General features: G+C 38.2%; 1 protein-coding gene across 1 annotated transcript in view; it reads left to right on the top strand.

The window, feature by feature from the left end:
* The first annotated feature begins 5687 nt into the window (after positions 1 to 5687).
* LOC124290496 (protocadherin Fat 1-like) overlaps positions 5688 to 15563 on the top strand; it is a 58759-nt gene continuing 48883 nt past the window's right edge. The window contains exons 1-6 of the mRNA XM_046727206.1: positions 5688 to 5801; positions 6774 to 6893; positions 7124 to 7242; positions 7536 to 7667; positions 8088 to 8273; positions 8384 to 8521. Coding sequence (XP_046583162.1) covers positions 6794 to 6893; positions 7124 to 7242; positions 7536 to 7667; positions 8088 to 8273; positions 8384 to 8521 — 675 coding nt within the window. The 5' untranslated portion in view covers positions 5688 to 5801; positions 6774 to 6793. The remainder of the gene's footprint in view (positions 5802 to 6773; positions 6894 to 7123; positions 7243 to 7535; positions 7668 to 8087; positions 8274 to 8383; positions 8522 to 15563) is intronic.

The following is a 15563-nucleotide window of genomic DNA, read 5'->3' as shown; positions in this document are numbered from 1 at the left end:
TGGTTGCTGTGTAGTCAGTCGATATTACTCGGACTGCTTGATTCTGTTAAGAACAATTGTTTTGTTTCTTGAAGATATATTATACTCGAGATTGAGTTCCAACAATCAAAGACTGAGAACATTTTTAAATGCATGTATATGGAATAGAATGTTCGGAGTATTGAGCGGGACACATGCAACCAATAGGATTATGCATCATGCAATGTTACCTTCATGCATGAATGTAGGGAATAATTGATACTTGATACAACATTTCATACTTTGATATGTATTTTATACAGGACATGGGATACATCGAAAAGGATTCTGGCATACCTGTTTCCTGAAAACGTGGATCCTGTACCAATATTCAAAGTGTCAAGTCTCCAGACACATGCATGCATCAAAAGCGTGTCGTAAAAGTCGACTTATGAGAAGCGGATTCAATGTATACATGTATATGTGTACTGTGTTGGATATTAAACTAATTGTCAAACACTTTTTATGATGAAAAGGTGCATAACTAAAAGGTTATTTTTGTGTAAACTTGCCCTTCAACTCAGAACCTTTGTACATTGGTCATCATAAAACGAATGGACATAGTTGAAACCAAATAAACATTTGCCGTCATATTGTTCCTTGTTGTCTGTTAGTATAAGGTGACAGCTATTAAATCTCCGGAATCCCATCACCATAACTCCAGGAACACATCTGTCACATTTCAAACTATGTCGAATTCAAATAAATAGTGACCTCGTTTCCTGAATGTTACAACATGTGGTTCCGACTGCTGCCCTCGGTTAATCTTTATCCTCATGAATTCAACCTGTTGAACATGAACCCAACTTCTCTTTAATCAGAAAATGTTTCATTCAGAAAAATATCATTGAACAAATTCAACAAGACTGAAGAACACATTCCTCAATGCGGTATTTCTTCATTTGGCACACGAATGGCAATATTTGTCCTATTTTCATAACTGATCCTGAATTCCAATCTGACTTTACACCTCACACATTTATAACCTTGTATAAAAACGTGTAAAACTTAATCAGTCATCCATGGAATCGAATGCACAGTCAATTGGTTCCTGTTGGGGCGACACACCAGACAGAAAGTATCGACAGGATTCGGCAGCACAGATGGGGCATCATAAATGCTTATAAGTATCACTTCATTAATACTGTTTGATCAAAGAGCCTGGTATGAGTGACATACCAAATACTTCAACATGTAAGCCAGTATCCAACTGAAGAAGAAACGTAACAAAACAATACATCAGTAATGTCTACTTTGATACGACTCCTAAGGCGGCATGACCACGCCTCTTCGGTACTGGATTCCAAATATCCTGAAAAGAGATATCTTACTGGGTACAGCAACTGTACTATCCAATCTCTGTCTCTACGACAACCGTAATCACCAATACAATGAAGGAAGTGCCTTCTGTTTTCAAAGAGCTCATGAGAGAGAGAGAGAGAGAGAGAGAGAGAGAGAGAGAGAGAGAGAGAGAGAGAGAGAGAGAGAGAGAGAGAGAGAGAGAGAGAGAGAGAGAGAGAGAGAGAGAGAGAGAGAGAGATTTGTCTATACTATATTCCTCGTGCTTCTCTTCCTTCTTGTGTTTACAACATGAACGTTTGACATCAATGATTTGTGTTATGGATAGGGGAGTCGATACATGCTATGTACAGATTGGAATTTGAATTGGTCTCAAAGCAATTTTAGACTACTAGGAATACAATTTGATGTGGACCTGGAAAACATGATTGAACTGAATTACTATGAGAAATTGAAAAGATAGAATGCGAAATGAATCTATGGTCAATTCGTACTCTAACTCCAATAGGAAGAAATATAATCTTGAAATCACTATTACTTTTTTTTTCATCCATACCATTACCTCCTGAACGATTGTCAAATCTTTCAGACAAAATTTTTAAATTCATATGGACTAAACCGGATAGAGAGTTGCATGCAACCAAAGTATGGAGGACTACATGTACCTATTGTAAAGGAAATGATTTGTGGTAAAAAATATCTTGGATAAAACGACTACGAGAAGAAAATGCTAAATGGAAAATATTGGTTGATAATTGTATACTTGAAAACTATAGAATATGGCTAGCCGATCCTCAATATATCATAAACAAATTGTCCCTACAATTGGAAACACTTTTTGGAAGGATGTCGTAGAAGCATGGGGAAAATATTTGGATAAAAGATATAAACAGCTGGAAAATAAGGATTTACTGAATCAATCGTTATGGTTCAACAATCTTTTCAAAATTGGAGACCAGACAGTTTTTTATTCAAATTAGTACGGAGAAATACACTATGTATATGATTTGCTTGACCCTGCTAGTATGGCCTTTTATTCACATGAAGAATTACAAAGGATATTTGATATCAAAATTAACTTTCTAATATACAACAGCATAATATCTTCTGTGAGGAAGTTTCTTAAAAGGAACAATTTCTCCTTCAAAAGGTCTGGGCATTTTAATAGGATCCCCTTTAATGTATCTCAACTGCAAAGTACCTTGCAAGGAACAAAAGTATTTTACGTCTCACTGCTTGATGCAGGTTACAACAAATCATATGCACATAAAAGGTGGGAAAGACTATTTCAGAAACAATATAATTCCAAAATGTTGGAACATATTTATCTAATGGGCACACAGATGTACAAACAGCAGCTATCTAATATGGTTGCATTACAAAATAATCTATGGAATAATACCAACAAGCGTATTCTTATACAATATTGGACGTAAGGATTCCTTTCTATGTACTTTTTGAGGAAGAGAACCTGAAACTGTCATGCATTTGTTTTATGAATGTAGCCATGTAAAAGAGCTTTGGAGACGTCTGACCAGTTGACTGAACATTGCTGCAGAAGGAGAATTTACATTTAACGCAGAAAACATACTATTAGGATTTCAAGGAAAACATAATAACCCACTAAATGCTGTGTGCCTGATAGTTAAACAAGTGATTGTAAACCAATGTATGAAAAATAAAAGCATTCATTTTAAGCATGCACAAAGAGAAATTATAAAATATTATGAAGCCACCAGATTTACAGCTTCTTCAACCTGCTCCAATAGTAAATATTTCTACTTTTGGTCATCTTTCCACAAATTATTCGAAACGAAATCAGATGATTACACATTTACTACATATTTCTCCCTAAGCGAACAATGTTAAATAATTTGCTTGAGCTTATTATCTGAAAACATTTAAAATTATCCCTTGTCTACTATATATATGGTTTAAAGACTTATTGAAGTCTGCATACTAAATGTGTGGGCAGAATTTGGTGAACTTAAAATACCCATTTGTAATCTATACTTCCCAACTGAAAGGAATGTCATATACATCTTTATAAATACGTCTGTACACTTGTGTACACAAATGGGTGAACATAGATTACCTATTTGAAACATATACCTCCTAATAGAGGGGGAAAACATGTACATCTTCATATGCTAGTATATAACTGTATTGTTTATATATATGGGTGGATGAATTTAAACTACCTATAGGAAAACATACCTTTCAAAAGAAAGGGAAAATATGTACATCTCATATGCTAGTACATGTCTATATTATCTATGTATATGACTGGGTGAACAAAGGCACCTATATGTAAACGATACCTTCTTATAGAAAGGAATAACATGTACATTTTTATATATATAACTGTACCTATGTACATGACTAGATGAACTTAGGTATTCTGTAAACTATACCTTCCAATAGAAAGGAGTGAGTGAGTTTGATTTTACGCCGCTTTTAGCAATATTCCAGCAATATCACGGCGGGGGACACCAGAAATGGGCTTCACACATTTTACCCATGTGGGGAATCGAACCCGGGTCTTCGGCGTGGCGAGCGAACGCTTAACCCACTAGGCTATCCCACCGCCCCTCCAATAGAAAGGGAAAATATGTATATCTTTATACGCATGACTATACTATCTATGTACATGACCGGTGTAACCCAAACTCTCCAACTTGAAGGAAAAACATGTACATTTTTATACGTATGGCTGTATTATCTATGTACACGGAATACCTATCTATAAACTACACCTTCCAATTGAAAAGAAACACATTATGTGCATCTTTATGCTATGACTGTATTATCTACGTGTTAGATTGGCAGAACTTTAAAATGTCTATCTGCAACCCATACCTTCCAAGTGACAGGAAACAAAGTACATCTTTATACTATGACTGTACTATCTATGTGTACGACTGGCAGAACGTCTAACGTCTATCTGTAACCCATACCTACCAAATGAAAGGAATTACATGTACATCTTCATATTTATGATTGTATTATTTATGTGCATGACTGACAGAACTTAAACCGTCTTCTTGTAAACATACCTTCAACGTTTAAGTGAAAGGAAACACATGTACATCTTTATATATGAATGCTTTATCTATGTGCACGATTAAATGAACTTGGAATACCTGTCTGTAAACTATACCTTTCAAATGAGACTTACGACTGTATTTAGCTATGTGCATGATTGCCGGAACTAAGATTGCCTGTCTGGAAATCCACCCATCCTCAGTTGAAGGGAAAAAATTGTACATCTATCCATCTATATATGTATATGCATATGTATGTATATGTGTATGTGTGTATATGAGTGAGTATATGCACATTACTGTATTAGATATCTTATAGAGTGGGAACAAAAATGAAAAAAAAATAAATCAATGATTTGTGTTACATGGAAGCAGAAAAAGCATTGCAGAGGGTCTTAAGAAATAGCCAAATGACAGCCTCTCTTTTGTTGCATACCCTCTGAACTCTCACGCACTGGTTCCTTCGGGATTGTCTCGTGTGGTTTGTGGTCACTTTCTACAATTGAGATGTCATCTGGGATGTTCAAAAACACTGACTTTTGGTTAGTCACTGTCAGATAGTACTAATCGCAAGAGTCATCTGTTCTTGCGAATCACTCAAAAGTATCAAAAGTAGACAATATGTTCACGCTGTTGGAGATACTTATGACAACACAAGAAACAATTTGTCCATTCAGTCAAAGAATACTTTGTTCAAATGTAGCCAAGGAAGGAGCTGCATTTAATAGTGTAAATGACGTACATAACCGAATGGAAGTGAAAAAATGTTTTTATCCATCCCTCGTACCAGTCATAATTTCACCAGTTGTATACATTCCAGTCTTGTCTCTTCTCCACTATCACATCCTATTTTGTTATTTTGGCCCTGCTCGGTTCGAGTGTATATTGGTTTCTATATGAATAATGAATCCGATGTTGCAGAAGGCTGAAGAGCCATTCACGTTGAGAAAAGAGCGACTGTTAATCCAATCCCTTTTGGTTTCAATACTCCATTTGTGTCCCGAGTCGTCAAAATAGTCACACAAACAAACATAATTATGATATGATTATAAATGGCTATATGGGGTTTAATAATCATAGGTGTTGCGATACTTTTTCCCATGTGTATATAACTGTCATACACGACTGACTACTTGGCTGCAGGCTGAAGGCTGAAGGCTGAAGGCTGAAGGCTGAAGAGGCAGTCACTTTGAAGAAACAGTAACTGTGTTTCTCTTTCCACACTTCACTTGTTGTGGAATGTGCACCCGCCAACCCTCCAGCCAACCCATCATATCACATTCAATCCCATTACAATAACAAACCGGTTCTTCAAGTGCCTATATATAAGCGCTCCCCAAGTAATATTGTACATCCTGATAGGACAAGCTGCCTTAACACAGACCCCTAAAATTCGCTCAAGTTTTCTGTGTGCACCTCTACCTGGGCGTTGGCGTGAAGGTGAGAAATTGCACGTGTTTGCGCGTAGAGAAGATTAAACAGGTGTATGATATGTCTCGCCTCAAAATCCACAAACTTCTGTTTGAGAGTATTCAGAGATAGGAATGAATCTGGTCGTGCACCAGCAGACACAGACGACCCTGTTTGCCATCTTGATTGCATTGTATATAGAGCTTATAGGTCAAGCGTGATTTCGTGTAGTAAATGCATAATTTACCTAGCCTTTATATCGTTTGTAAGAGGCTAATATGGGTTTTCGTCCGTCAGTTTGCCCGATCGTTCGTTAGCACTGAAACTCTAAATTTGTTCTCTATATCTAACGAACATAACATGTTCTGCAAGTCCCCAGTGACAAGGAAGTAAACATATCCCGTTCATTATCGGGTATAGGGAGTTTAAGTTTGAAAAACTTAGATGACAGTCACCACACTAGTTTGAAAAGATATTCCTGTCGTCATGGTATATGGGCTTGCATTATAAGAAGGACCTTAGTCGGAGCGAGTACACGCAGCACTTGTTGGTTATTTGGATTTCAAATGATCAACATGCATTGTATAATACTTGCTGATAGCATGCTATCGTGGAATGCGTAAATACCCACAATGGCTTACACATAAATAGTTGAACAACATGTGCGATTTATCTATTAATTAAAGCATTTATCCTTGACATATGCTTACGGCATAAAAACATGTCCGTCATACCCGAATGGCATAGGTATTCAAATTCAAATGCAAATTCGATAACCGCAACAGGGACGTAAGGAATAAATACCAGAGATATAATCAAATGACACGATGCGTTATTGTTATCCTTGACATGGAACACATTGTTAAGTGCCAAGTACTGATACTTACAATCTAAACAAAAGTGCCATGCGTTCGTTACGATGCTAAACATTATCATTATTTCCTGGAATGTGACATGCTGTTTTCTCATGGTCTGAGTATTGAAAGTTATCACTTCACTTAGCTCCAAGACAGATTCACGTGATGGCTGCAAGGCCGCCAGTTCCGACATTGACCAAACTGACCTGTGTGCTGCTGGTCTACGTAAAGCTGACGACACAAGTCACCCCTCCGCCTTGTAACCGTGAGTATTCTTTACAACGATCCCTTGTACACAAATAGGTCTTGGTTCATATTTCTCCCACAACAAAGAGAGTAAAGAATCGCAACACTGAATCAAATGTGAACATCATCTATTGGTGTAAGTATACATGACGGAGCGATGGGGCATTACATTTAAGGACGGCTGTAGAAGATGACATTTTGTATTGGTATACATTGTATATAAGTCTTTATCGTAGGCCTCTATTCCAGCTGGAGACAACCTCTATGCCCCAGTCTTCATTAATTCCGAGGTGCAACAGACCATACCAGAAACATTGCCTGTAGATGCCAGCGTCGCAACACTGAGCGCTTCGGATAACGACACTTTGGTTGGTATCATGTCCAGTCTTTTTAAAGATTTGAGTCGAGAGTAGAATGAAATGATTGTTGTTCTGCTCTAGTTTCATCAAGGCAATACTCGGTTCAACGTGCCAATGAAATCTATTCCTGATTATAGTCAAGAGAGTATAAAATACGAGAGTATCTTGACTAGAATCAGAAACAGAGTCCATTTGATGTTGGGAGCAAAGATACCCGACTGTACTCGCCATGATATATATGATATATACTCTTGCCTTTAGGCTGACATGAATCTGCTGAATATGCCGTTTAAACATTACAGTGTAACTTTGGAAGCCTGGCGTACAGCATCATCGGCGATGGATCTGCTTCAACGTATTTTCGAATAGAAAAGGACACAGGAACAGTTTCTTTGAAAACCAGCCTGACAAACACATCCATCGTTGACTTTACTGTAAGCAAGAACTATAGTATTTTGTTACCCAACCTGTGCACCCCATGCTATGTTTTGTTCAGCTTAAAAGGCATATACGTTGCCAATTCTTGTTAACAGGGTTTCTAAGAACTTATAAACCGACAGTGACGTCACTCTATTGTTCTTAAGGGACACTGTGGGAAACGGGCTTACTTTTCAATAATGCCCGCGGGTCAAGTTATATCCTACACATAAAGAATGACTGAAAGAAAGGGCTCCTTTTCATACTCTGTGTTTCAGTATCCAGGTTTGCATTGCAGGTCAAGATTATGTATAACTTCACTGACAGTTTTTGTTTCGCTTAGTGCTTTAAAGAAAGAAAATAGCAAAAATAATAGGTTATAATATGAACACAAGTTAAAATTTGCTTTAGTCTCATTTTGCTTCTCCTGATTTCAGGTCCGTATAGAGGTACAAGATGGCAGCTCTCCTCCTTGGAGTTCCACAGCATTGTTGTACTTAAAGATTGCAAGAAATTTTGAACGCCCAGTATGGAGTTCTGCAACGTATACTACCAACATTCCAGAGACAGTCCCAGTGCTTGAGAATATCCTGCGTGTCACAGCCACAGATAAAGATGCCCAGGTATTGATTACCTACCTTGAAAACATCCAAATCTCAAAGGTGTCTCACAAATGTGTTAACAGTTAAGACATTGCTTCATCTAGTTTTGAACATCACACCTTACATTTCAGCCCCCCAACAATGAAGTGACGTATGAGCTTGTAGGAGATGCTGTTCAACTCTATTACTTTGAGATTGTCAGTTCCACTGGTGATATCCGCCCAAGGCGTCCACTTACTTCCGATACAAACAGAAGAAGTCAGTTTAATGTGAGTTGTTTTTGTGTACCATCATGTTATTATTCTGGTGTTCCTTATCAGTAATCATACTATAAATAAGTGGGATATATCCCCACATGCTAATATTGCATAGGCTTTTGAAGTATCTGAACTTGTTTGTTTCAGTTTGTTGTGATCGCTCGAGATAAAGGCAGTCCTCCTCTCGATGCTGCATTCAATGCCTCTGTGACAATATCAGTGTTCCGAAACAACAACGCCCCTCGGTTCATCCAGGATCCCTACTCCATTACAGTATCTCGGGGCCTGGGCAGTCGCACGGTCATCTCTGTCAGGGCAGTTGATGATGACCCTACTGTAAGTGAAATCTGTGACTATATGGCAACTATTGACTTATCCTTTAACAACAGTGATAGGTCGCGATGAACCTTTTCATTTCGATTATGTCTACTCTGTAAAAGATCATGGCCTATACTTTCTTTCCTTTTGACAGGCCTGTATTAATAGTGATATTGATAAAGATGCCCTCAATTACCTATAACTCACTTCTGAATTTTTAAAAGATATCCAATCATATATGCAATTGACAAAATAATGTTTACTTCACAGACGGAATTCAACCAGATCACATATTCCATCGAGGGTCCAGCAAATGCTCTGGCTCTGTTTACAATTGATGGGTCAGGAAATATCCAACCAACAAACCCTGCATCTATCAACAGTGCCTCAGAGACCAATTATAAGCTATTTGTTAACCTTGTATCCATTCACATGAAGACATGGAATAAATCATACAGGCGTCAGGCTCCATTCACAGTTTGCAGATGTGGAGTTCATAGATTAAAGGCTTCAATATAACTCTCCATCTTTAGTTGTCTCAATGAAACGGTGTGTTGGATGAGTTGCGGTTGCAAAATGTCTGCTAATGTTTCAAGACATAGTTTTACAGATCTATAGGTGTATCCTAATGCTGGACACTTTATAACGTTTAAATATCATTGTAAATGCGAGGAAGAATTATGCATTTGACATACACACGTGGAAAAACGTGTTGAAAAAAATCGCTATTTATATAGTATCAATATGTTACCATTTACCATAGTAAAGGAACTTATCCAAACCTCGATTTATCTTACTATCTGGATAAATTGATCCTCAGTGAATATATAATGGAAAATAGAAATGCACACAGAACGCAAAGAACAGGTTGTTCATGGCAGAGGTAAACAGCAAAAATTTACTCATTTTGTAGGACCAATAACTACGGTCCTACAACATTAAAAGTGCGTTCATTTTCAAGATTCTACCTTACGATCCTCGAGTAATCACACAGATAAATAACCGAGCACAATCTTAATATATGGTTAAACCTCCTCCAAAGATAATAAATACATCCAAATACAGCCCCGAACCTCCTTCACATGGACTGTGTTAGACGTTGAATTGACGTTGAGGTATTTGGTTCCATACGTTAACTCATCAAGCCCCATCACTACTCAACACCTGGAAAGCCCTCGCTGATTGCCCACTCTCTATGCCGAGACTAATTAGTGCTAGTCACACCTGATTTCCCTGACAGGTTTCGGGGATCACAGGAAACTGTCTAGTCGTACAAACAAGTCCTGATTGTTTAATTGTGTCGTAAAGATATATGTTGAAAGAAATCAGGTGTGAATACACCTTTATGTAAGCTTTATGTATTTTATTGCAAGTTTCCCTTGTAGACCTTTTGTCGGCTTGTGCATTTATATTTTATCACAATATGCATACACATGTATTCTTTGTATGAAACAGATGAGACACACGTTAACAAATTCTCTCTCTTATATTAATGTGTGAGGTTTAAATTTACAAAACATCTATGACAATGACATACTGTAAAGAAGAATTTACTTTCATACTTTATAATCTTCGACGAAAATAGCGGTTTTGCCGATACATTTCTAGTGTTTACGAATTATTTTAATGAAAGTACTATAACGCTAGTCTGTGACTAGCACAAAAGCACATATCATAGCATTGCACGTTATTTCATACAGATTTAATGCAGAAAACATACGTGACCATACAAACATACATATACAAAATGTATACTACATATTCCCTTGCATAGACATAAAACAAAGAGTCACGTGATAGGGCGTCATCAAGTTTCCCGAATAGAACGTTCGGTATCTCAACTGTTCAATGTAGTGGCTGGTCATATGTTATCTGCGACCAATCGTATCATGAGATACCTGTCGCAGAGGAAAGGACAGGTGATGGGGCGTGGGCGAAATTTCTGAAGAGCACGTTTGGTCACTCAGCAGCTTGGATAGAGATTGGTTATTGGCTATATTGTTGGCCAGTCAATATGCTGGGTTTCGGCTTTATCAACTCAAGCTATCATGTAACAGTTTGTGTATTGTAAACATACACACTGGTATCTCAACTGTTCAGCATAGTGGCTGGTCATATGTTATCTGCGAGAAATCGTATCATGAGATACCTGTCACAGAGGAAAGGACAGGTGACGGTTTGTGTATTGTAAACATACACACTGGTAACGATGTATGAAATACACACATAAGACAAATAGGAGTAGATAGTCACTTTGGCGAGTTTATTTGTCCTCATTTTAGTGTTTTTCGATAAGTAAAACAAAGCGATTGAAATCCAACCACTGAGTGGAGGTAGTATTTATTTTCATATACATTTTATGCACACAACTAGTACATAAAACATAATGGTTTGCTGTACATGTAAATATAATCTTCACCTTGATACGAATGACTATCCAAACTAGAGTACACGCATTACAGAATTCACGAGGTGACACTATACTGAATTATTATAGTGTATAAACTTGCAGTTGACACACACACACACACACACACACACACACACACACACACACACACACACACACACACACACACACACACACACACACACACACACACACACACACACACACACACAATATTTATGAAGGTGGGTGTGCCTATATCTTTACTGAATGCAAACGAGGTTCATAAGATTACAGATGTGCATGCATGTATAAACATCACAGAGAGGGGCGTGACTCCATAAAGCAAGATGTCCAATGATATAACAGCGCATCTGTTTATTTTACACTTGTCACGGGACAAACCTTTCAACAAGGACGTAACTACATATCCATTCTACCGGAGGCTGTTATTTCAAGGTCGAAAGAGGCTTTCAATTATCTTATTACTGAAATCTGCTTGAATGATTATACGCATGTGTATCGATACCGTAACTGATATACTATCCAGCTTTACTGACGATGGATCAATAGAGACTGAGTTGATTGATACACGTGATAATTGCACCGGATTTGATAATTACACAGATCAAATACAAACGTTTTACAGAATGCTCATGTAAATTGCATAGAAAACTGACAATTCAAATCAACATGGAACTTTCAACAGCTTGAACAAAAATGCTTGAAATACCTTTGTATGGCTTACATGTAATAACTTATGATATTACTTCTGTCCATGTGTGACAATGTTTTGAATTACCAACTTACTGTCTTTTGTAACAAACGTAGTAAAACATTTCATTGTTGTAATAACACTGACATGTATGTATGTATTCGATGCAAAGGCGCGACTTATCACTTTATATTCGCTTTATATGGAAAACAACTAGTTACAATTTAGTAAACTTCAAATTAGTAATTTCAATTATGTTTAATCTATTCGAGCTTGGATGTATAATTACTTGTGTTTATACATTATGTTTCAGTATATGAAACATGACAACGTAATGATGCCTAAAAAGTAAATTCAAACTATTCTATTGTGTTTGAATTCTTTGTATGTCCTTGAAATTTCGTATATTGTTTCCTATTTATTAGGTAGTTGCAGGAAATATAATCTTTAGTAACCTCTAAACCATTACATCTAATTCAATCTGCTGTGCATACGAAGTATTTTAGTATCCATTCCCAAGGAAGAGTACCAGGCACCCTACCTCTGTAAAACATCATAATCCCCTTTCTCGCCGACATGCGTTCATTTGCTAAACGCTGTACAAGCCTATGATAATGATTAGCAATTGTTATCAAAACACTTTAAATACTTCTTCTGATTGATACTAAAGGTGGGATCTCTCGTAAGAAAAGCTAACATTTGCTCAGTACTGCTAAATTGGTTGAAATAATAGGTACAGTGCGATTTTTAAAAGTACAACACACATGTGCGTTTCTCGCTGAATAAGAGGTGCTTTCTGTTGACGACTGTATGTGGCTCTCGCTGTGAGAAACTGCTAATTACATGCCCCATAAACACGTCACTCGCTGTGAGGAGCTGATTAATTTGCCCCATATATGCGTCTCTCGGCCTTAATGAGTTGAGGAGTGAGTGGGTAAAAAAGAAGAAGAGCATATTGTGAGTCTAAAAACCCGAAGTTGTGTTTCAGTATCACTTTCAGCTGTTAATTTAACATTTACTATTTCAATGTGAACTCCACACCTATTGTCTTGAGACTTTCACTGTCACATAAGCTGAGCCACGAAAATTTCAAAAGAGTGAGTGAGTCAGTGAGTGGCTTAAAAGTTAAGGACTCCACGGCAATATTTCAGCTATATAGTGACGAGAAAGGTTTTGCATACACAATAAATATAAGTTGTTAACTAATCAGACATCGAAGGACTGTAAAATAACTAGAGTGTCACAGATTGTGTCTAAAAATAGCATGGAAATGTAGTACTATTTTATTTACGAAGACAAGACAACATTCAAACCAGCTATCGGTCGCCAACAACTGAAGGTAGATCACCATACTAGCGACCATGGGAATTTACAGTATTTATGCTACCTGCATGGACCCTTGTTGGATTTACACCATCCCGTCAGCCGCTGGCGATTGTAGGAAAAGTTTAGCCATAATTTGAAATGATAAAAATACTACGTTTAAAAATCTGGTTAGTTTAAATTTAACTTTTGAAGTGTTAGGACTTACATATCTTCTCAGGAGGACAATAAGTTTACGATACTTTAAACCCTTTTGAGGAAACAGCCACTAAAAATCGCAGTTGCTAATTTATACTACCATGTTTATAATGCCATTCATCTATTTACAAAAGATATCATTCAAACATTCATAAAGGAGAGATTCCAATACATTGAGATTTGTACTGGAAGATCACCCTTGGACTAATAACGTCCCAACCAAGCTTTGGAGATTGAGATCTGGACTATTTACGGGCAAGGTAGAGTTGCTAGTGCCTCTCGACGTACGAAATCACCAAGAGCACGTGCACGATGTGGCTTCGCATTGTCGTCCGTGAAGACTCGCCTTGTGTTCAGGAATGGTCATCGAAATGTACAACAGCCCTGTCTAGTATGTCAGGGATGTCAGTGATGTTCCGTTGTCCATTCAGATTTTGCCTAATCGTCACGTTTACAGTCACGTGAAAGGAACCCTAACACTATCAATGAACACCCGCGAAACGGTACTTGATCAAAGGCATTCCATTGTGCATATGCAGTGTTTCTGCGGCGCCAAACACAGCTTGGCCATCAGTGATGAACAAACGAAATCAACTTTCGTCCGACCAGTGAACGTAAAATTCCTGCGACATCAATCTGCACCCCAAGTTTTGTGCTCTTGGGATAGCGACGAACATGTGATGTGTTGTCTGGTTTTATACCCGGCCGATTACATGAGAATTCGGACCGTTCTGTTAGACAAATTTGGAAGGCATTCGTATTAACACGTCATTCGAGACGCTGACAGTCCTAACTAGCTTGCTGTTTTCTGGCCAATAGCCCTCAATAACATGTCAGCATTCTGCATACCAATAGTTTGCCATCTATGAGCATTTGTCCGTTGAAGAGACCTCATATTTGCTCATCAACAACACAGTCAATTGAATTTTTATTTTTAGAACTGTAGGAACACTTTACTGAAACTTGATATACTGAACCGCAAAAGAAACATCCAACCGAGAGAGGTTACTTAGAGCACACCATTTGATTCGATCTAATTAACAAACGGAGTGAGTGAGTGAGTTAAAATTTAACGTGACGTGTGACGAGAACAGTTGATATCAATATTCAAATCAATAAATGTATAACGTAAAAGCCTGTCATCGAAGGACAGTAAAACTACTAGAATATCACAGATGGAGTTAAAAGTAGCTAGCATATAATTTTAAAAGTAGAAAAGCATTTTTGGACACTACAATGTAAAAATGGGCTATACATAGCCAACAACTGAAGGTAGATCACCATACTAGGGCCTATGGGGACTTACAGTGCCTTTGCTACCTGCTTAACAGACGGAGGGGTGAGTTCAAATTTGACAAATATGGTTAAACCATTTTGTACAAACAAAAGCACCCAAAACGGTACCATTAGGATGCCATGTTGTCTTAGGAAGTTCAATGCTGCTCTGGCACGGCGGGCACGAGCGTTGTCTTGGTGGAAGATGTGATTTCTGTAACGTCCAAAGTGTGGTACAGCATGGGGTCAGTATAGCGAGGAGCTGTCGCGCCATTTCCTCATCCTGGACCAAGATTCTGGAACACCACGGGACCTGTCCCTGTCAACAATACACTCATTGGAAAACAATTCCCACACCTTCTCCATATCCCCCGTCTGCCATCGGCTGTCGAAACACAATATCGGCCTTCATCAGAAAAACACCACATAAGTCCATTGTCGATAGCGCCAATTTCGATCCTCAGTTGCCCTTTGCATTCGGTTTTGGCGGTGACGATCGGTGGGAACAAGACAACGATATGGTCTGTGAGAGCAGAGGTTTCTTCCGCACAAACTTTGACGCACTTTATCGGCACCAATGAGTCTGTTGTGGGTCCCAATGGTCTGGCGCGTTGTTTCCGGTCGGTCTTGACGTTGTGATGTTACTGAACGTCGTCCACTGCGTCGACGGTCTTGGGTGCTGTTCGTGGCCTGATACCGATCCTGCAGTCGCTAGACTGTCCTAACATGAACATTAAAATGAGTGGCTGCGCTCCGTGCAGTCCATCCAACTTACAATCGTCCCAAGGCTTAGTTCCTCTGATCTCTCGTTAGTCATGGTATGGCGATTGTGACAA

Source organism: Haliotis rubra, unplaced genomic scaffold (genome assembly GCF_003918875.1).
Source record: "Haliotis rubra isolate DU_JTF1 unplaced genomic scaffold, ASM391887v1 Scf468, whole genome shotgun sequence".
NCBI classification, from domain to species: domain Eukaryota; kingdom Metazoa; phylum Mollusca; class Gastropoda; order Lepetellida; family Haliotidae; genus Haliotis; species Haliotis rubra.
The sequence above is the reverse complement of the archived record's forward strand: the minus strand, read 5'-3'. Positions and strand labels throughout refer to the sequence as shown.